Source organism: Phacochoerus africanus, chromosome 14 (assembly GCF_016906955.1).
Source record: "Phacochoerus africanus isolate WHEZ1 chromosome 14, ROS_Pafr_v1, whole genome shotgun sequence".
NCBI classification, from domain to species: domain Eukaryota; kingdom Metazoa; phylum Chordata; class Mammalia; order Artiodactyla; family Suidae; genus Phacochoerus; species Phacochoerus africanus.
The window spans coordinates 52,932,257-52,954,592 of NC_062557.1; the positions used below are offsets into that span (position 1 = coordinate 52,932,257).

Consider the following 22,336-nt stretch of genomic DNA (forward strand, 5'->3'; position numbering starts at 1 on the left):
GGACCCAAAAGTCTGTATTCTTTTTTTGTTTGTTTGTTTCTCTTAGGGCTGCTCCCGCGGCATCCAGAGGTTCCCAGGCTGGGGGTCGAATCAGAGTTGTAGCCACTGGCCTGCTCCACAGAAACACCAGATCCAAGCCAGGTCTGTGACCTACACCACAGCTCACGGCAACACTGGATCTTTAACCCACTGAGCGAGGCCAGGTATTGAAACCACAACCTCATGGTTCCTAGTCGGATTTGTTTCTGCTGCGCCACAATGGGAACTCCCAAGAAGTCTGTATTGTTAACCACATGTTTCATTGTCTTCACAAAGTGAACCAGCTCCGATGGGATTCAGACTCATTCCAAATTTGAAAGGCTCTCTCCTCATGGAAACTCCAGGGCTAACCAAGGTCTGGAAGCCTCTGTGGGTGACTCATTTATTTTCCGAGATCAAAGGGAGGTCAGAAAAATCTCAGACTGTGTGACACCCCCACATCCCTTCCTTACCCGTCCTCCCCCTTCTGGTGTTGAGAAAAAAAGAAGCAAAAAAGGTAAAAAGAGGGAAGGAATGGGAACTGGGGACCCGCAGTGAGTAGAGGTGGGGGAAGCAGCGAGAAGGTTGATGACACCTGTCAGGAGCTTGTCTTTCTGGGGACAAACTCCTCCTCCTTCCTCCTGCGTCAGAGGAAGGCATCAGATCCACAGTTCTGAGTTGGGGTCCGAGGAGCACGGCTTAGAAATAGAGTTGGAGCTGAGCTGCAGCCCCCCTCCCCCATTTGACGGCCTTCCCAAGAATATTCCATGGCAGTTAGGGGCCCTGTCCTGCTGAATGGGCTGTTTTTCCCAGATCCCAGGCCCTGTGGTGGCCACTGCTCTGCCTGATGAAAATATTTAAAGATGAAGGGAAGGGGGTGATGGGGTGGGGGATAGAAGGGGGCTCAGGGGGTGCTGAAGATGGGGACAGGGGACATTAGGGATGAGCTCCCTGGGTCAGAAGGAGAAAGCGATGAGCAACAGAAACCTGGAAAGGGCTGGGAGGGCTGGGAAGTGGGAAGGGATGGAGGTGAGCCTGGGACGCGGTGAAGGGGTCCAGAACCGAGTCTCCAACCCCGACAGTAACAGGCAGGTATCTGTGGACTACCAGCTGGAGCCTTGCCGAAGCTCTCTGCTGCCTCTGCAGTGGAAGATTACACACAGCTCCCGCTGGGTAGCGCAGGTGTTGGCCTCAGAGCTCAGCCTGCTCGCCTTCATCCTGCTGCTGGGCATGGTCTTTTCTAAGAAATGGCTGTACCTCTCGAGAAGCCGCTTCCACCAGCACTGGCCTGCGAACGTTACCACCAAAATCTACACATCGGCTCATATCATGTCCTTGGGGCTCCTGCAGATCTGCAAATCCAAGAGCTGTGCCAACGCCGAGAATGGGAAAGGTGAGGTCCTTACTCTCCCACGCCACCCCAGGGCTCCAGCCTGCCTTGGCCTCGACACCTGCACCCTGGTATTTTGGGCCCCTCGCTCTGGTCATCCCCATGTTTTTCGTTGGGTTTTTTTGTTTGTTTGTTTGTTTGGCAGGTAAGATGGTTCCTCTAGTCCTGAGATCCCAAGGATCATTTTTCCTCCCCAATCTGGCCAAACTCATTCTCTTGACACAATGGAAAATATCACTGATTTTGATGAAGTTCTGAGCCAGGGCTGTGCCGACAGAAATGTGGGTGCACGTGAATCACTCATTAATGCCATAGGTCACTGTTATCCTGGGAGAAGAGCCCCAGGGAGGTGGGGATTTCCTTGCTCTAGACTCGCATGCCCAGAGCTTGAGGGGTCCTCAGCAGGCTCGCCCCCAGGCCCACATGCCCGCCAGCACGTTCTTCCCTGCTGCCCGAGGCTTTGCTTTTCTGGGCCAGCTCTGGATTTCCATGCCTGTTTACCTGGCTTCTTGCTTCCCAGGGTTCTTGCAGCTACTTCATTCCCTGTTCTTGTTAGTTTCCAGTCTGCTGTCCCCTCACCTCCAAGGAATGACCCTCCTTTCTCAGCACTTGTGGAAAACCAGAGCTTTTAACCTCTCCCAATTCCACTTCTTTCCCTCGTTAACTTTTTTTTAAAAAGTTACATGACTGTGGGAGTTCCCGTCATGGCTCAGTGGTTAACAAATCCAACTAGGAATCATGAGGTTGTGGGTTCCATCCCTGGCCTCGCTCGGTGGGTTAAGGATCTGGCGTTGCCGTGAGCTGTGGTGTAGGTCACAGACACAGCTCTGGATCCCGAGTTGCTGTGGCTGTGGTGTAGGCCGGTGGCTGTAGCTCTCATTAGACCCCTGGCCTGGGAACCTCCATATGCTGCGGGTGCGGCCCTAAAAAGCAAAAAAAAAAAAAAAAAAATTGCACAAGTATTATTTACTTTTATTATGAAAGTAATCCATCCTTATTCCAGTCAATTTGGAGCAATAAAAACTATCATTTCTTGCACCCTTATTTTCTTTGCTTAATTTAATCCTCTATCAACCCTAAGAACAAGAGATAATTATCCTTATATTGCAGATAAAAAAACTGAGATTACCTCGCTCAGGGTCATGCAGCTATTAATTGGCCAATTTAGGACCACTCCTCACCTGCAGATTCATAGGGATCCAACTAATAATGACAGGTTTACAGTAATTCAGGTGTGTCTGGCTCAAAAACTCATGAAAGCACCTACAGTGCTAATGGCTGTCTATTTAGCCACTCATTTTTTTTTCCAGGTTTCTTTTTAATTTTTTAAATTTAATTAATTAGTTTATTTTTTGGCTATACCCTTGGAGTCAGTGACAACTCCAGATCCTTAACCTGCTGAGCCACAAGGGAACTCCAAATTGAACGAATTTTGAGTGATTTTTACATAGTCACATTCATTCATCAAAAATAATTTTAGCACAACTTAGAATAGATTTACAAGGAGATCCTGCTGAATAGCATTGAGAACTTTGTCTAGATACTCATATTGCAATAGAAGAAAGGCTGGGGGAAAAATGTAATTGTAATGTATACATGTAAGGATAACCTGACCCCCTTGCTGTACAGTGGGAAAATTAAAAAAAAAAATAATAATAATTTTAGGAGTTCCCGTCATGGTTCAGTGGAAACAAATCTGACTAGCATCCATGAGGATGCATATTTGATCCCTGGCCTCACTCAGTGGGTTAAGGACCCGGCATTGCTGTGAGCTGTGGTACAGGTCGCAGATGCAGCTCAGACCCCACGTTGCTGTGGCTGTGGTGCAGGCCAGCAGCTACAGCTCCTCTTCAACCCCTAGCCTGGGAACCTCTGTATGCCATAGGTCTGGCCCTAAAAGATACACAAAAAATTTATATATTTAAAATTATTTTTATTTATGTTATTTAAAAATTTATGAGATATACTGTTTCCATAAATCAACTAAATAGATTTATCACCTTTTTACCTGACTATTTTAATTACCTGTTCATGGCAAATTTATTTCTGGTTTTATATTTGAGAAAAAAGCAACAAAATTTGTTTTTTGTTTGTTTTTTGTTTTTTAGGGCTGCACCCACAGCATATGGAAGTTTCCAGGCTAGGAGTTGAATCGAAGCCATGCCTGCTGGCCTCCACCACAGCCACATGAACTCGGGATCCAAGCCTCAACTGCGACCTATACCACGGCTCACAGCAATGCCAGATCCTTAACCCACTGAATGAAGCCAGGGATCAAACCTGCATTCTCATGGATCCTAGTTGGGTTCGTCAACCACTGAGCCATGAAAGGAACTCCCAACTTTTTTTTTTTTTTTGGTCTTTTTAGGTCCGCACCTGTGGCATATGGAAGTTCTCAGGCTAGGGGTCAAATGGGAGCTGTAGCTGCTGGCCTACACCAGAGCCACAGCAACTCGGGATCCGAGCTGCATCTGTGACCTACACCCCAGCTCACGGCAACTCCAGATCCTTAACCCGCTGAGCGAGGCCAGGGATCGAACCCACAATCTCATGGTTTCTAGTCGGATTCGCTAACCACTGAGCCACGACAGGAACTCCCAACAAAGTTTGTTAATCATGAATTGTTTTTTTTCCACATGTGGCTGTTCCCACATTATATGGAAGTTCTCAGGCCAGGGCTTGAACCAGAGCCCCATTATAGAGATGACACTGAGTAGTTATGTTGTGAGCCACAGGGGAAATCCAATCTTGAAGTTTTTGCTGTGTTTAGTATCCTTTGGAATAAGTTTCCCAAAGTGGGTTGAGTAGATCAAAGAGTGTAACTATTTTAATAAAACTTTAATAAAATTTTCCATGTGGCTTTCACGAAAGTACGAGAGCAAGTGATGCTTCCACTTACACTGTATGAAAAGGCTATTTCTTAGTCCTTTGCCAGCAATGACTAACTTTGTTATTTTTTAAATTGTATTTTATTGAAGAATAGTTGATTTACATTGTGTCAATTTTTGCTGTACAGCAGAAGGATTCGGTTTTACATATATATTCTTTTCCATTATGATTATTAACTTAAAATACATGAATATATGATTTTTTTTTCTGATTTTAAAAAAGTTGCAGTTATTGTTAGAAATGCAGAAAGAGGAGTTCCCGTTGTGGCGCATTGGAAATGAATCCGACTAGGAACCCATGAGGTAGCGGGTTCCACCCTGGGCCTTGCTCAGTGAGTTAAGGATTCAGTGTGGCCGTGAGCTGGCGTGTACGTTGCAGATGAGGCTCCGATCTGGCGTTGCTGTGGCTGTGATGTAGGCTGGCAGCTGTAGCTCTGATTAGACCCCTAGCCTGGGAACCTCCATATGCTGCAGGTGCAGCCCTAAAAAGCAGAAATAAATAATTTAAAAAAATAAAATAGAAAAAGAAATGCAGAAAGGTTAAAGAAAATAAAAATCACCTAAAATTTCTTCGCACAGATATAATCACCGTTGACTTTGTAATGGATTTACTTCCAGTCTTTTGTGTCTCTCTATAAAATAAAATAAATATTTTTATTGTGACGACTATATATGTACATAGATATAGTTGTCTTTTGAGGGCCACACAGGTGGCATATGGAAGTTCCCAGGCTAGGGGTCTAATCAGAGCTACAGCTGCTGGCCTACACCACAGCTCACGGCAACGCCAGATCCTTAACCCACTGAGTGGGGCCAGGGATTGAATCCGCATCCTCATGGTTCCTAGTTGGATTTGTTTCCGCTGCACCATGATGGGAACTCTGACAACTATATATTTTTAATATTTCAAAGGTGTAGTCGTTCTATATGCTCTGTGTTGCAAACGCCACTTTTCACTGATAAGCATTTATTCATATCATAAAATAATTATTCTATGACATTGTGAGTGTGTTTTTTTTTTCCTTTCTGCTTGTACCCATGGCAAATGGAAGTTCCTGGGGCCAGGAATCAAACCTGTGTCACGGTAGTGACCCAAGCCACAGCATTGACAAAGCCAGATCCTTAACCCACTGAGCCACAGAGGAACTCCTTATCTATGATTAAAATTTATTTGATTAGGTAGTATATGAACAGAGTGAAAATTCAAAAAATGCAATAGGTTACATGGTGAAGTGAGCTGCCCACCTTTGGCCTCCAGGCTCCCTCCGTAGTTTCTTCCTAGAGATGATCTGTTTGGAGATAAGCATCTATCATTATCTTTTTTGTTTGTTTGTTTTGATGGCCACACCTAAGGCATATGGAAGTTCCGGGGCTAGGTGTCAAATTGGAGCTATGACTGAGGCCTATGCCACAGCCAGGGCAACACCGGATCTGTGGTGATGCCTACACTGCAGCTTGTGGCAACTTGGGATCCTTAGCCTACTGGGCGAGAGCAGGGAATCGAACCAGCAGGCTCAGAGAGACACCATCAGGTTCTTAACCCACTGAGCCACAATGGGAACTCTGTCATCATTTTGTTTTTCTGTTGTTGTTTTTGGCTTTTTAGGGTCATACCCATGGCATATGGGAGGTTCCCAGGCTAGGAGTCCAATAGGAGCTGCAGCTGCCGGCCTACACCACAGCCACAGCAATACAGGATCCTTAACTCACTGAGTGAGGCCAGTGATCGAACCTGTGTCCTCATGGATGCTAGTCAGGTTCATTTCCACTGCGCCACAACGGGAACTCCTGTATCATCATTTTGAATGAACACATAAAATCTAATATATGGGTACATTATAATTTATGTAATAAACTTCTTTTTTTTTTTTTTTTGGTCTTTTGTCTTTTTTGGGCCGCACCTGCAGCATGTGGAGGTTCCCAGGCTAGGGGTCTAATTGGAGCTGTAGCCGCTGGCCTACACCACAGCCATAGCAACACCAGATCCAAGCCTCATCTGCGACTTACACCACAGCACACGGCAACACCAGATCCTTAACCTACTGAACAAGGCCAGGGATAGAACCTGCATCCTCATGGTTACTAGTCAGATTCGTCTCCACTGAGCCACGACCAGATCTCCTTATCAAAGCTGTTGTTAGACCTATGGATAACATGGTTCTGATCTGCCGCTGCTGTGGCTGTGGTGTAGGCCAGCAGCTGTAGCTCTGATTAGACCCCTAGCCTGGGAACCTGCATATGCCATGGCTGAGGCCTTTAAAAAGCAAAAAAAAAAAAAAAAAATTCCAAGAGGAAGCATTGCTGGGTCAGAGGGCCTTAGCAATTCATATTTGGGGGTGGGGATAGTTGTGGCAGGTCACACATCAAAAATGCTGCCCACCAGTGGTGTGTGAAAGCACCTCTTTTCTCTAAATCCTTTCCTACCCTAGATATCATCAATTTTGTTTTGAACTTTGATGATTCAGTTGGCCAAAAATCACCTTTAATTTGCAGTTGTTTGTGTTGAGTTTCACGTGTGTATTAGACATTCATATTCTTTGGAGAATTGCAGTTCAGGTCTTCTGCCCCGTTTTTCTATTGAGGCACTTGTTTTCATATGTTTGGGATTATCAAACAACCTCCACATCAAGAATCTTTGCCCAGGGAGTTGCTGAGCAGAAACGAATCTGAGTAGCATCGATGAGGATGCAGGTTTGATCCCTGGCCTCGCTCAGAGGGTTAAGGATCCGGCATTGCCGTGAGCAGTGGTATAGGTCGCAGACATGGCTCAGATCTGGTATTGCTGGGGCTGTGTCGTAGGCCAGCAGCTACAGCTCTGATTCGACTCCTAGCCTGAGAATCTCCATATGCTGTGCGTTCGGCCCTAGAAAACCAGAAAAAAAAAAAAAAAAGGGAATCTTTGCCTATTTAATAAGTGAAAGTAACATTTTCTTATTACCTCTTGTTATCTTTGGTTATTAAGGGGCCTCAACCTTTTCTGAGTTTGTTCATTTGATTATATTTTGTCTCTGGTGAATCTTGTTCGTCTTGTTTTCTTATTTTCCCTAGACAGTTTCAAGCTGTGGACAAATCACCCGGTCCTTGGGGTGGCCAAGATAACCTTCTGCCTGGCCTTGGGGCTGGGCTTCCTCTTCACCCTCTGGTTGCACCTGCCCTACATACCTGGTCTTCAGAGATTGCCCTTCTTTGGCTGGATTGGGACTTTCATGAGCTTCTGTGAAGGTGCCCTCTCGCTCGGGAAAAGGTCCTTTAGTCTCTCCTAACCCACATCGTCCTGGCACTTCTCCCACTTCCTTTCTCTGGGAGTAGGGTAGGGGTTTTATGGGTGGTGCGAGAAGACAGCTGGTAGTTACTGACTTGAGAACCGAGTTCCAACATTTCCTGGTCACTGGAGGGGCGGAGGCGGAGGGGTTGATTCTCATGCACCTCGGGGGCTGTGTACCCTGTGCGCCGATGGGAGCTCAGCAGATGAGGAAGAGTCCCTTAGGGATTCTTGAGTCAGAATAAGACTTCTCTGCTTCCTGTCTCCTAGTTTTCTTCATTTTCTTCACCCTCATACTGTTCCCTATTAATGTCTGGATCTTCGAGTTGAAGAAAAATGTATCCATCCCCATTGGCTGGAGCTATTTCATTGGTTGGCTGGTATTTATCCTATATGTCACCTGTGGTGAGTGTCCTGGAGGGCCCTGGGAAGGAGGGGACAGGGGTGGGCCAGGGTAGAGAAAAATGTGGAGGGAGCAGGGGCTATCAGTCCCCAGGGATGGGTTCTCGGGGGCTTCTCTTCCCTCTGGCCTCACCCTGCCTGCCGCTCTCCTCCCATTCTCCGACTTGCTCTTCCCCCATCCCCTTGTCCTTTCCCAGCGGCCCTCTGCTACTTCAACCATTCACGTTTCTGGTGTCTGATTCTGAGCCATCCCTCTGGCACCGTGTCCTCCAGCAGCAGTTCCAGCTCCATCCAAGACACTGTGAATGAGCAGGTTGCCTCAACCATGACCATCAGCCAGGAGGAAGTCTTGGATCCGGAGTCAAAGATGGCAGCTCTGTAACCTTCTCTGAACTCCTCGCACCAAGTTCTGTCCATTCATCTGAATCCCTCTCCTCCTCCCTTCCCCTAAACTCTTGAGTAGGTCGGCCCTCCTCACTGCAAAGGAATTAGAGAGGGAGGACTTGAGGCCAGCTTTGTGCACCTCTTCCTTGTTCCTGCCTTGCCTGCAGCTTAGATGATGTGGAATAAATTGTCTGTCTCTTGTTGATCACGTCCAGCAGTTGTTGAGATAAGACAGTAGTCTGAAGGATGGGAGTTCCCATCGTGGCACAGCAGAAACAAATCTGACTAGGAACCATGAGGTGGCAGTTCGATCCCTGGCCTTGCTCAGTGGGTTGGGGATCCAGTGTTGTCGTGAGCTGTGGTGTAGGTTGCAGACGTGGCTCGGATCCAGTGTTGCTGTGGTGTAGGCTGGCAGCTATAGCTCCGATTTGACCCTTAGCCTGGGAATCTCCATATGCCTTGCATGCAGCCCTAAAAAGACCAAAAAAAAAAAAAAAAGACAATAGTATGAAGAAGGAGAGGAAGGAAGAAAGAACAAGTTTCCCTGTTCCTCCTGCCTGGGAGCCTTTGGCATCCTACAGTCCCCAAACCTGCCCAGCCTAGCCCATAGCACACTGGTACACAGGCAGACATCTCTGGAGAGCTACGCCTTAAACGTTGTTACCCCATCCCAGGATGTACTAGCAGGTAGGGGGAGTCATCAGGAGGGAGAGATCACCAGTGAACTTTCCGGTTTATTCAGAGTGCAGGGTTCAAGAGGAAAATGGCCCCAGGGTAAGAAGCAGGTTAAACAATGAGAGTACGAGAGGGGGTGTGGCAGCCATCCCACCCTCAGTGTCCCACTCAGAGGGCTGAGAATTCACGAAGCCCTGAGCCTGGATACCACCAGCAGCAGCTCAAACTCTATTTCCACCACTCCTGCTTCCACCTCCAACCCCTTCCCCGTCTCCACCTCTACCACCTGCTCCACCATCACCTCCACCCCACCTCCCAACCTCGCCACCCCACCTCTCTGGCTGCTACAGCTTTCTACTCAATCTCCCCTGCTCTCCACTCTGTAGCAACAAGACTAAAACATTGCAAGAAAGGGTCAGGTCCTAAAATCAAAAGAAAAGTTACACATTTGGGTTATAAGCCCAGGCTCATGAAGACGCTGGCAGCTGGCTTAGGCAGGGCTGGCCATGACTATTGAGATTCCGATATCTTCCCCGGCAAAACTGGCCTCCCATGACTGATCTTTGTCATGTAACATCCCTCCAGATAGAGCCATGATGCCAGCAAGCCAGAGGAGTTCAGGGACAAATTGTGAGTGGGCTGGGTATGTTAAAAATATATGGGAGTTCCCACTGTGGTGCAAAGGGATCAGCAGCATCTCTGCAGCGCTGGGACATAGGTTTGATCCCCAGCCCAGCACAGTGGGTTAAGGATGTGGCACTGGCACAGATGCAGGGTAGGTCACAACTGTGGCTCAGATGTGCTCCCTAGCCCAGGAACTCCATATGCCGCAAGGTGGCCAAAAAAGAAAAAAAAAATTATGTGTATTATTAAGCTGAACCATATAATGTTGTTTCAGAAGTTAAATATTGGCCATTTCGTATGATTCCACCTAATACATGTGACTGATTTGGATTTTACTTGAGTCTTTTTAAGATTCTTATCGTTATCGTATCTGACCAGTAGTTGTGGAATTTCTAATCTAGCTTCAAGCAAATATTCTGAACAAAGAACCTGATACATGGGCTTGAAAATTAGGCAGAACTGATGGTCCACAAATCCCTACTCGGCATCCCCCCTGATGCTCCGCCCACCGGTAGCTAGCAAAGGTTTACCTGAGGAGGTATTAAATCAGTCATCCTGGGGAAGGGACACAAGACACACGGATGTCATGACCTCTGCCTTAGAGACAATCCTTTTTTTTTTTTTTGCTTCTTAGGGCTGCACCCATGGCATATGGAGGTTCCCAGGCTAGGGGTCAAATCAGAGCTGTAGCTGCTGGTCTACACCACAGCCACAGCAACACGGGATCTGAGCTGCGTCTGCAACCTACACCACAGCTCATGGCAATGCCGGATCCTTAACCTACTGAGAGAGGTCAGGGATCGAACGCACAATCTCATGGTTCCTAGTCCGGACTCATTTCCACTGCACCACAACAGGAACTCCAGAAATAGAGACAATCTAATTAGAGAAAGTGATTTTGTAATTTTATAGGAGTCATAAAGTCAAATGCCTACAGAGGCTAGGCCAGTAACACCCATAAGGGGGCCACTCTTCCAGTCTATATATAATTTTCCTCTTTTGTTAAAGATCTAGTATATTATCTATTGGTGGATAACAAGTTACCCCAAACTTAGCAGCTTAAAATAATGTTATCTTACATGGTTTCTGGGGTTAGGAATCTGCAAGCAGCTTCGCTGAATGGTTTTCGCACAAAGTGATAGTCAAGATGTGAGCTGGGTCATTTGAAATTTTTTTTTTTTTTTTCTTGCTATTTCTTGGGCCACTCCCGCGGCATATGGAGGTTCCCAGGCTAGGGATGGAATCAGAGCTACAACTGCTGGCCTATGTCACAGCCACAGCAACGCCAGAACCAAGTTGAGTCTGCAACCTACACCACAGCTCACGGCAACGCTGGATCCTTAACCCACTGAGTGAGGCCAGGAGTCAAACTTGCAACCTCATTGTTCCTAGTCAGATTCGCTTCCACTGCACCATAACAGGAACTCCCATTTGAAGTTTTTTGAAATCATCTGAAGGCTTGACTGGGGATGGAGCATCTATTTCCAGTATGGTTCACTGGTAGGGCTGTTGGCAGGAAGCCTCAGTTTCTTGCCATGTGGGCCTCTTCATGGGCTGCTTCAGGGCTTACTGCCCTCCCAGAGTGAGCCATTTAAGGGACCAACAATGTGGAAGCTCCAGTGCCTTTTAGGCCCTCGTTTTGAAAGAAATAGACTGTGACCTCCAGCATATTCTGTTTGTTGGAAGCACGTCACTGGTTCCCCCCATACTCAAGGTGAGGGGAGTTAAGCTTCATGAATTGAGGGGACGAGTATCCAGTATTTGTGAATATATTTTAAAACTACCACAGTCTGCCTTTGGGTCACAAATTATTTACATTCCTCGCACATGTATACTATGCTCGCCTATCCCAAGGCCCCCTGAAGTCTCAGCCCATGACAGCATCAGTGAGCTGAATGCTCAGCATCTTGCTGTGTTGTTAATGGAGGAGTTAAGTCCCCCTTGGGGGGGTCTTTAAGAAGGGTTCCAGCATGGCTGTGACATTGACACTCGGAGAGGCCTAAGAAATCAGCTGTCCTAGAAGAAGGGGACATGGCCTGCCACAGGCAGGGGCCACACGGGAGGGGTACCCAGGGGGCAGGCTCAACCAAGCAAGTGGAGAGCTGAGAGAGAGTGAGGACCCATGGGCAAAAGTCTCTACTGGGGTCAAGGTGGAGTCCACAAGCAAAAGGTGTGAGGGGATTTCCTTGGTGCATTTGAGTGTCACTAGGTCTAGAGGGGAACTTGTGGCAGGAACCACCCTTGTCACCTGGTGAAGCATCAGGAAAGTATGAGGTTTCAAAATTTTACAACACAGGGGGTTTCTGTCGTGGCTCAGTTGTTAGCAAATCCAACTAGGAACCATGAGGTTGTGGATTTGATCCCTGGCCTCACTCAGTGGGTTAAGGATCTGGTGTTGCTGTGAGCTGTGGTGCAGGTCCCAGATGTGGCTCAGATCCCGCGTTGCTGTGGCTCTGGCATAGGCTAGTGGCTGCATCTCCGATGAGACCTCTAGCCTGGGAACCTCCATATGCCACAGGTGCGGCCCTAGAAAATACAAAAAAAAAAAAGACAAAATTTTACAACACATTTGCCGTCTGTCATGGGCCGAGCCGTAGCCCCCCCCCCCGTTTTTTTTTTTTGTTTTTTAGGGCCACACCCAGAGCACATGGAGTTTCCCAGGCTAGGAGTCCCATTGGAGCTGCAGCTGCTGGCCTATGCCACAGCAACACCAGATCCTCAACCCACTGAGTGAGGCCAGGGATCGAACTTGCAACCTCATGGTCAGTAGTCTGATTTGTTTCCACTGCACCATCATGGGAACACCAGCCCCCCCAAATTCATAAGTGAAAGCCCTAATCCCCAGTACATCAGAATGTGACTGTACCTGAGGATGGGGTCTTCAGGGGGTGATTAGGTTAACAGGAGGCTATTAGAGTGGGCCCTCCTGGCATCTGACTAGTATCCTTCTAGAAGAGGAGATTAGAAATAGAGACACCATGGAGTTTCCGTCGTGGCTCAGCAGAAAGGAATTGGCTAGCATCCGTGGGGAGGCAGGTTCGATCCCTGGCCTTGCTCTGTGTGTTAAGGATCTGGCGTTGCCGTGAGCTTCGGTGTAGGTCAAAGACGAGGCTCAGATCTGGTGTTGCTGTGGCTCTGGCATAGGCTGGCAGCTGTAGCTCCGATTCAACCCCTAGCCTGGGAACCTCCATATGCTGTGGGTGCCGTCCTAAAAAAGCAAAAAAAAAAAAAAAAAAAAAAAGGAAAATAAACAGAGACACCAAGGGGCTGTGTGCGCAGAAGAAAGACCGTATGAGGACACGGAGAAGGCGACCATCTGCAAAGCAAGTGGAAAGATCTCAGAAGAAACCAAACCTGTGTGCACTTTGATCTTGGACTTCAAGACTCCAGAATGGTGAGAAAATCCGTTTTTGTTGTTTAAACCACCTGGTCTGTGGTACTTTGTCAGGGCAGGCCTAGCAAACTAATATACCATCTAAATTAAGTCCAGGTGCTGACGAGGCTCTTTTTTTTTTGTCTGTTTTCACAGTCGCACCTGTGGCATTTGGACCTTCGGGGGCTGGGGGTCGAATAGGAGCTGCAGCTGCGGTCTGTGCTACATCTGAGGCAGCATCGACCGAAGCAGCCTCTAGGACCTACACCAGAGCTTGGGGCAATGCGGAATCCTTAACCCGCTGAGTGCGGCCAGGGATGGAACCCACCTCCTCACAGAGACAGTGTAAGGTCCTTAACCCCCCTGAGCCACCATGGGAACGCCACAGATGTGGTTCTTTGGATGTAATTCCTTAAGTACAGCTCCTGAATGCCTATGAACTAAACGGATCAGTGACCATCCCCTGAATACCCAAAATACAATGGTAGGACAAAGGATCACCATTACAGACATTTCTGTTCAAAAAGGTGGGACATGGGAGTTCCCATTATGGCTCAGACTTGGCTGGGATCCAGCATTGCTGTGGTGTAGGAATGACCCCTAGCCTGGGACCCTCCAAATGTCATGGGTGCGGCCCTTAAAGAAAAAAAAAAAAGTCCATCAATAGATGAATGGATAAACTCTGATACATCCATACAATGGCATATTGATCAGTGATACGAAGAAATGCGCTGTCAAGCCATGAAAAGACGCATTAGAAACAGGCTGAGGGAGTTCCCATTGTGGCTCAGTGGGTTAAGAACTAGTCTCTGTGAGGAGGTGGGTTCGATCCTTAGCCTCCCTCAGTGGGTTAAGGATCCAGCATTATCACAAGCTGTGGCATAGGTTGCAGGTGTGGCTCAGATCCCATGTTGCTGTGGCTGTGGCTTAGGCCTGGAGCTGCAGCTCTGATTCAACCCCTAGCCTGGGAATTTTCAAATGCTGCAGGTGTGGTTGTAAAAAGAAAAAAAGACACAGGCTGAGAACCTTTGTTTGGCAGCAAGGCATGTCACTGAAGGAGTCAGCTAAGGGGAAGGAAGACTTGGCCTCCGTGGGGAACCACTGTTTGAGGGGGAAGCCTGGTAGGTGGGACAGAATCTGTCCTTGGTATTGGTGAGAATTCTGGCTCTGGGTCTGTTTATCTGAGCAGGGATTGTTGAGACACGACGCTCTTCTGAATCCCTAGAATATACTTGTGTGCAGAGGGGCAAAGAGCACAGGGCCTGGGGGCTTCCGATTTGAGATCTGCATCATGGGATGAAGGCTGCCTGCATGGACTCCTGCTTCTGCAAACCCAAGTTACTGCCCTCCGTCTCCATCTGCACAGGCCCCAAGGCCTAAGGACTGGGCTCGAGGAGGCAAAGCTGTCTCTCCTCTTGGTGGCACTCTGAACATTAAAAAAAAAATGGTCAGGGGAGTTCCCTGGGGATCTAGCAGTTAAGGATTGGTATTGTCACTGCTGTGGCTTGGGTTGGATTCCTGGCCTGGTAACATCCATGTGCCACGGGTGTGGCCAAAAAAAAAAAAAAAATTAGGCGGGGCCTGGGGGCAGGACATAATTTCAGATTTACAGAGAAGTTGCAAGAACATTACAACAATATTCCTTTATATTCTTCACCCAGATTTCCTCAAATGTTAACACTTCTCCATTTGCTTTGTATCTCTCCCTCCTCCATCTCTACACACACACACACACACACACACACAGACACTTCTTTTTCTTTACCATTTGAAAATAAGTTGAGACGTGATGCTTCTTTACTCCTTACACTTCAATGTGTATTTCCTAAAAACAAAGATATTCTCTCTGTGACCACAGTACGAGTCTCAAGATTAGGAAATTAACTTTGATATAATAATATGATCTTCAGATAGTATTCAGATTTTGTCAATTGCCTCAGCGATGTTCACTATGAAAGAAAATCCTGGATCATGCATTGTATTCAGTTGCCATGTCTCTTTAGACTACTTTAACTGGGTCAGTTTCTCAGTCTTTGCATTTCTGACATGGACTAGTTATAGCGTAGGATCTCCCTCAATCGGGGTTTGGCTCATGTTTCTTCATAATTACATTTGGGTAACACATTCTTGGTAGAAATATCACAGGGAGTTCCCTGGTTGCCTAGTGGGTCAAGGACCTGGTGTTGTTACTGCTATGGCTCCAGTCACTGCTGTGGCTTTCATTTGATTCTGCATGCCATGGGTAGGGCAAAACAAAACAAAACAAAAAAACAAAAAAAAAGAAAAAAGTTAATTTCACAGAAATGTGTTCTCAGTGCAACATATGAGGATGCACTAGTATTTGTACCCATACTGGGGCTGTTAACTTTGCTTGGCCCCATCCGCATGTTGCATGAATGAATGACACCCACAGGCTAGAGCAGTGGGTGGGTGAGGAGAGATGGAAGAGGAAAAGCCAAGATTGAAGATGTATTTCCAGGGAGTTCCCTTCCTGGCGCAGCGGAAACGAATCTGACTAGAAACCATGAAGTTTCGGGTTCACTCCCTGGCCTCGCTCAGTGGGTTAAGGATCCAGCGTTGCCACGAGCTGTGGTGTAGGTTGCAGACGCAGGTTGGATCCCTTGTGGCTGTGGCTGTGGTGTAGGCCGGCAGTTGTAGCTCCAACTGGACCCCTAGCCTGGGACCCTCCATATGCTGCAGATGAGGTCCTAAAAAGGAAAAAAAAAAAAAGAAGATGGATTTCAAGGAAGCTCTCTGATACAGAGTGTACCTGCATTGGAGGGGAGGAAGGATGGCGGCTTCCAGGTGTCGGGACTGGCTCCCTCCACCCCATCTGGGACAGAGGCAGTATTTTAGGACTGGGAGGCAGCTGGGTAATAGCCCAGCTGGTGATCTGGGTTATGTGTTAAGGCAAGAGCTTAGTGGTTCCTGCGTGTAAGGCAGCCATTTCCAGGATTTACGTCACCGCCTTGGGAGAAAGGCACGGGGAGAGGGGACAGCTTCCAAAGAACAGCACACACAGGGCTGAGATGGAGTGGGGGAGGGGGAGGCAAACATCTGGTCACTGAATGCCCCGTCTGTGCAATACCCAAGGAGGGGAGGCTGATCAGAATCCTGCTGCTGCTCACGTCAAGGGAGGTGTCTAAAAGTGAAAAGAAACCCTAGACCAAAGTTGCATGTGTGGAGGGTTATTCTGAGCAAGGAGCCACGCGATAGAAAGGTTGTAGCAGTTCAGATCAAGTGGAAGAGGAAAACCCTACTAAGGAGATTTGGGGAAGCAAAAGGCAAGATAACAGGATCAGATTTCAAATGTTAAAGGATAACATTAGCTGCAAACCCGAAATATATATAATATTTAATAAATTATAAATAAGAAGTGTAGACATAAGATGAATAAGTTTCTAAGAAGCAAAGCCTCATATTAAAACAGAAAGCCAGTTTGCTCAGGAAGCTCATATTTCCTGCCTACTTTGTTTGCTTGGAAAACACAGAAGAGCAGACATCTGGGGTAATTAATTCTGGGGTAAAAATGTCAGAACCTGGGTAAACAAAGATTAGTGCCAAGATAACAACAATAAAGTGGAACCAGAGACTGAAGAAAGAAGCCCAGTTTCAATAATTCACAGGAATAGAATTCTGGACAAAATTCAGGAGATTCCAGAGATAAAATTCTGCCATCAGCGGCTAACTTTTAACAACAGAGGGGTCTTGCCTTTTATATTTAAGTGTATCTCAGGTTTTTTGGAGTTTCCGCCATCATGGCTCAGTGGAAATGAATCTGACTAGTAACCATGAGGATGCAGGTTCGATCCCTGGCCTGGCTCAGTGGGTTAAGGATTCGGCGTTGCCGTGAGCTGAGGTCACAGAGCTGTGGTGTAGGTCGCACTCAGATCTGGAGCTGCCATGGCTGTGGCGCAGGCCAGCAGCTATAGCTCTGATTCGACCCCTAACCTGGGAACCTCCATGTGCTGTGGGTGCGGCCCTGAAAAGACAGACAGACAAATAAATTAGTAAATAAATAAAAAATGAATGTATCTCAGGTTTCTAAACAATTTCCACCAAAGATGTATATTCACATAGATCAAAACAACCCTGTCGACCTTTCCTCCTAAAATTCTGTAACCCAAAGCCACCAAATCTGAAAAGGTTTGTGCAGAGGTTACTGGCCCACACAGTGTTCAAAACTCATCTTGGCAAACCATGCTGTAATGGTCTGTCGCACAAATGTCCAGAAAGCATGCTGAATGATTTGGAACAACTTCTCAGACACCTCCCCGTCTGTGTGCTAACTAGTGACATTCCAATGTTTAGCTTCAGAAAGCAACTGGGAATAAGATCTCAGAAATAGCAGAAGCATATGTTTCTTTTTCCCCCAGAACTGCAAAAAAAGCAGATTCTCTCCTACACTATAAAGCTAGTTTTGATAAGGTTGTAACTGGAAAATATTCACGAAAGCATCAATCTCTGAGTCTCCCATCTTCTCTCAAAATATTTGCAAACCATATATGTGATAAAGGTAAATACCCAAAGTATTTAGGGAACTCCTTCAACTCAATAGCCAAAAACCAAAAAGGCCAATTGAAAAATAGGCAAAGGACTTGAAAGACATACAAATAGGTGGCAGGATACATGAAAAGATGCTCGTAGCACTAGTCATCATGGAAATGCAAATAAAAACCACAGCGACATAACAACAAAGACCTAGCGTAGGGCACAGGGAACTATATTCAATACTTTATAATAACCTAGAATGGAAAAGAATCTGGGAGTTCCAGTCATGGCGCAGCAGAAACGAATCTGACCAGGAACCATGAGTTTGCGGGTTCGATCCCTGGCTTTGCTCAGTGGGTTAAGGATCTGGTGTTGCCCTGAGCTGTGGTGTAGGTCGCAGAGGTGGTTCGGATCCTGCATTGCTGTGGCTGCAGTGTAGGCCAGCAGCTGTAGCTCCGATTGGACCCCTAGCCTGGGAACCTTCACATGCTGCAGGTACGGCTCTTAAAAAAAAAAAAAAAAAGAATCTGAAAAAAATGTGCTTAGAATCTGAAAAAATGTGAATCATCTTGCTGTACATCTGAAACTGACACATTGTAAATCAACTATCCTCCCATTTAAAAAAAGATAAAAGAAAAAAACAAAACCCTCACACCTGTTAGGAATGATATTATCAAAAAACAAACAAGAAATAAGTATTGGCAAGGATGTGGAGAAATTGAAACTGGTACGATGTGGGTGGGAATGTAAATGATGTAGCTGCTCTTAAAACAGCAGGGAGGAGTTCCCGTGGTGGCACAGTGGTTAACGAATCCGACTAGGAACCTTGAGGTTGAGGGTTCGATCCCTGGCCTTGCTCAGTGGGTTAACCATCCGGTGTTGCCGTGAGCTGTGGTGTCGGTTGCAGATGAAGCTCAGATCCCCCGTTGCTGTGGCTCTGGTGTAGGCCGGCAGCTACAGCTCCGATTGGACCCCTAGCCTGGGAACCTCCATATGCCGCGGGAGCGGCCCCAGAAAAGACAAAACACAAAACAAAACAAACAAACAAACAAAAAACAGCATGGAGTTTCCTCAAAAAATTAAAAATAGGGAGTTCCCACTGTAGCACAGTAGGTTAAGGATCCAGTGATGCTATAGCTGTGACTTAGATTTGATCCTTTGCCCTGGAACTTCCATGTGCTGTGGGTGCAGCCAAAAAAAAAAAAAAATTGAAATAGGAGTTCCTTGGTGGCAGCAGTTAAGTATCCGGCATTGTCACTGCCGTGGTGCAAGTTGGGTTCCTGGATTGGAAACTTCTGTGTGCCTGGTAGCCAAAACAATTAAAAATAAAAATTAAAAAACTGTAAAATCCAGCAATCCCACTTGTACATATTTATTCAAAATAATTGAAATCAGGATTTTCATTTGAATATCCAGGTTTACTGCAGCGTTATTTACAATAGCCAAGATGTGGAGACAACCTAAGTACTTATATACACAGAAGAATGGATAAAGACAATGAGCTATGTACACATAGTGGCATTTAATTCAGCCTTAAAAAAGAAAAAATCCTGCTACATGTGACAACATGGATGACCCTTGGGGACCTGATGCTAAATCAAATAAGGCACTGACTGCACGATTCCACTGACATGAAGGATCTAAAATAGTCAAACAGGGAGTTCCTGTCAGGGAGCAGCAGAAACAAATCCGACTAGGAACCATGAGGTTGCAGGTTCGATCCCTGGGCTCGCTCAGTGGGTTAAGGATCCAGTATTGCCTTGAGCTGTGGTGTAGGTTGCAGATGTGGCTCAGATCTGGCATTGCTGTGGCTGTGGTGTAGGCCAGCAGTGGATTTGACCCCTAGCCTGGGAACCTCCATATGCCATGGGTGTGGCCCTAAAGAGCAAAAAAAAAAAAAAAAGCAAGTCTTCATAATTAACAAAAGGAGCCGCAAAAAGATATAGCAACATTCCCTCTGCAGCAGATGCGAAGGGAGCAATACTGTTTTGCATCATAAAACTAAGCCAAATAATCTATTTGGACAAGTTATTAAATTAAGATCTTTCTCAAGAATTGATATTGGAGATTTGCATGAATGTTTGTAACTGGTACTCATTTCTTCTATTTTCTGTTCAAGTAAATCTGCCCTTGTGAGTGTTGTTTCTACAGGATTGTTGTTTTGTTTTTGGCCACACCCTTGGCGTGCAGAAGTTCCAGGGCCAGGGATAGACCCCATGCCACAGCAGTGAGAACGCTGGGTCCTGAACCCATTGTGCCACCTGGGAACCCCTGTATGGGGGAGGGGGTTTTTGCAAGTCATCTAAGACTTTAGAACTTGTTGCCATGCCTCGTAAAAACTACCTCTTCAAAAACTTTCTGATTGGCTGCTGCTATGGGTTGAAGAGTGTCACCTCAAAGACACTGAAATCCTAAGCCTAGTACCTGTGAATGTGACCTTATTTGGAAATTAGGGTCTCTGCAGATGATCTAGCTAAAGTGAGGTTATTAAGGGTGGGCCCTAATCCACTACGATGAGGGGACATCTGGACACAGAGACAGACACGCATGGAGAGGTGCAATGAGGGCGTGGGAGAAAGTCCCCTACAAGCCAAGGAGCATCTGAGGCTGCTGGAACGGAGGAGAGGGCCGTGGGACACACCCTCCCTCAGTCCTCAGAAGGAGCAAACCCGGCTGACATCTTGGCCTCAGACTTGTGACCTCCAGAACTGGGACACAATAAATTTCTGTTGCTTAAGCCAGGCAGTGTGTTATGCCAGCCCCAGGAAGCCAGCACTGCTGTCTTGAGTAGAGTGTGGCAATTTCTGCCTCTCCTGATCCGAGAGATTTATTTGTTTTTATTTTGTCTTTTTTTGCCTTTTCTAGGGCTGCTTCCCGTGGCATATGGAGGTTCCCAGGGGTCGAATCGGAGCTGTAGCCGCCAGCCTACGCTAGGGCCACGGCAATGCAGGATCCAAGCCACGTCTGCAACCTGTACCACAGCTCACGGCAATGCCGGATCCTTAGCCCACTGAGCAAGGCCGGGGATCGAACCCTCAACTTCATGGTTCCTAGTCGGATTTGTTAACCACTGAGCCATGACGGGAACTCCTATTAACTTTTTCTTTTATGGCTTTCTCCATTCCAAGATCACAAAAATCTATTTTCCCCCCAATATTTTTATAGTTTTATTTTTCTGTTTAAAGATCAACTTTTTTTTTTTTTTTCCCAGATGGACAGCTACTTGATCCAGCATCGCTGTTTAATTTATTGAGATATAACAGATGAGCACCACTAACCGAATAATACAGAGGTGAAATGCCACTTTTACCATAAATTCCTAAATAATTGGATGGGTCTGTTTCTGGCCCTTACTCCTACCCTGACTTCATCTGCCTTTCTTTAGCAATGGGCTACAGGATTGCAAATGCAAAAAATCTGAATGGCCCAGATAGTGGCCAAGTACAGACTGCAGGCCTGGCCCGCCTCCTGGGGGTGACAACTTCACTCATTTACTGCCATGCAAAAATGTGGCAGAGCCAGATCTTCCAACTTTTCAAGACATGCTAGATATCCAGAGGTTTATTAAGAAGTCTTCTGTTTTGAAAGGGATGGCATTTTTTTTTTTTTAATTTTAAAAATATTTTATGGATGAAATATATTTGCCAACTGAAAGCAGTTAGCTCTGTTCCAGATGCTGAAATGTGATAATGAAGAGTTAAGGCTGCACTGGGTCAAGCTCTCCTCGGCCAACACTAAGGAGCAGAAGAGGAAGGCTGATGTCGCCGCTCCGGAAACCTGGGTTATTTGCAGCCACCCCCTGGGAAAGACAGTGGTGTTGGGTCTCATCTCACCTCTCACCCACATGAGCTGATGATGTGGTTCCTGGTTTGCCCAGCAACCAGGAGGTGGTGGGTCAGTGGGGGGGAAGGGATGGCAACATCACTGCTGGGCTGAGTGACAAAGGAAGAAGTGGAAAGTGAGGGGCAGGCCAAGGACACAGCAAGATTCTAGTCCCCCCAAATGAGCTGGAAAGCTGTACCACCTCCTTTCGAACAATAACCCAGCCTTCCTGAATACCCAGCTTAAGACTGTTGAATCAGCAAAGTCACGGCAATGGGCAGAGATGGCCAAGTCTCACACGGATGATAAGATCTGCTGGTAGTGAGGCCAACGCACCTCGTAGAACTTCACCTGCAGTATCTGACTGTCTTTCACGACAACCCTGTGAGGGAGGCAGCATCAGGACTCTTCCTACCTCTTTCAGAAGAGAAAACCAGCACCGGGGCAAGCAGAATTTTTTTTTTTTAAGGGCTGCAGCTGCGGCATATGGAGGTTCCCAGGCTAGGGGTTAAATCCGAGCTGCAGCTGCCGGCCTAGACCACAGCCACAGCAACACCAGATCCGAGCCACATCTGCGACCTGCACCACAGCTCACGGCAATGCCGGATCCTTAACCCTCTGAGCGGGGCCAGAGATGGAACCTGAGTCCTCATGGATACTCGTAGGGTTCGTCAACGGCTGAGCCATGATGGAAACTCCCGGAATGGTTTCAGACGGGTCTGGGATATGCAAGAAGAGTGAATGGGAGAAAACGGAACTGTGGCCTCTTCTCCTTCCCTGTGTCCATCTCTGCAGGTTCATTTGTACACTCGACAAATCCCTACCGAACACCTCTGATCGCCTAGATACTCTTCCGGGCCTTGAGAATAGAGCAGTGCACAGATCCTGGGCGTCCTCTTTCCCTTTACTCCGAACTCTGACCCAGACTGGCCCTGGCTCTATTCTTCTCTGGTTGGCGCGTGACCTCAGGCCAACTTCTACATCTTGCTCCAGAGTCCCAAGCTGTT

At 46.9% G+C, this 22,336-nt stretch overlaps 1 protein-coding gene across 1 annotated transcript; it reads left to right on the forward strand.

The window, feature by feature from the left end:
* Positions 1-1,041: 1,041 nt before the first annotated feature.
* ODF4 (outer dense fiber of sperm tails 4) lies at positions 1,042-8,478 on the forward strand. The gene is made up of 4 exons (XM_047756827.1): positions 1,042-1,411; positions 7,345-7,518; positions 7,829-7,963; positions 8,158-8,478. The coding sequence occupies exons 1-4, from the start codon at positions 1,042-1,044 to the stop codon at positions 8,340-8,342; spliced, it is 864 nt and encodes a 287-aa protein (XP_047612783.1). The 3' UTR covers positions 8,343-8,478.
* Positions 8,479-22,336: the final 13,858 nt, after the last annotated feature.

Excerpts from the sequence above, each read along its gene's own strand:
- ODF4 (XM_047756827.1), top strand. The coding sequence starts at position 1,042 with ATGGAGGTGAGCCTGGGACGCGGTGAAGGGGTCCAGAACCGAGTCTCC. Across the intron at positions 1,412-7,344 it reads CAACGCCGAGAATGGGAAAG|ACAGTTTCAAGCTGTGGACA; the intron begins GTGAGGTCCTTA and ends TATTTTCCCTAG. Across the intron at positions 7,964-8,157 it reads TATCCTATATGTCACCTGTG|CGGCCCTCTGCTACTTCAAC; the intron begins GTGAGTGTCCTG and ends GTCCTTTCCCAG.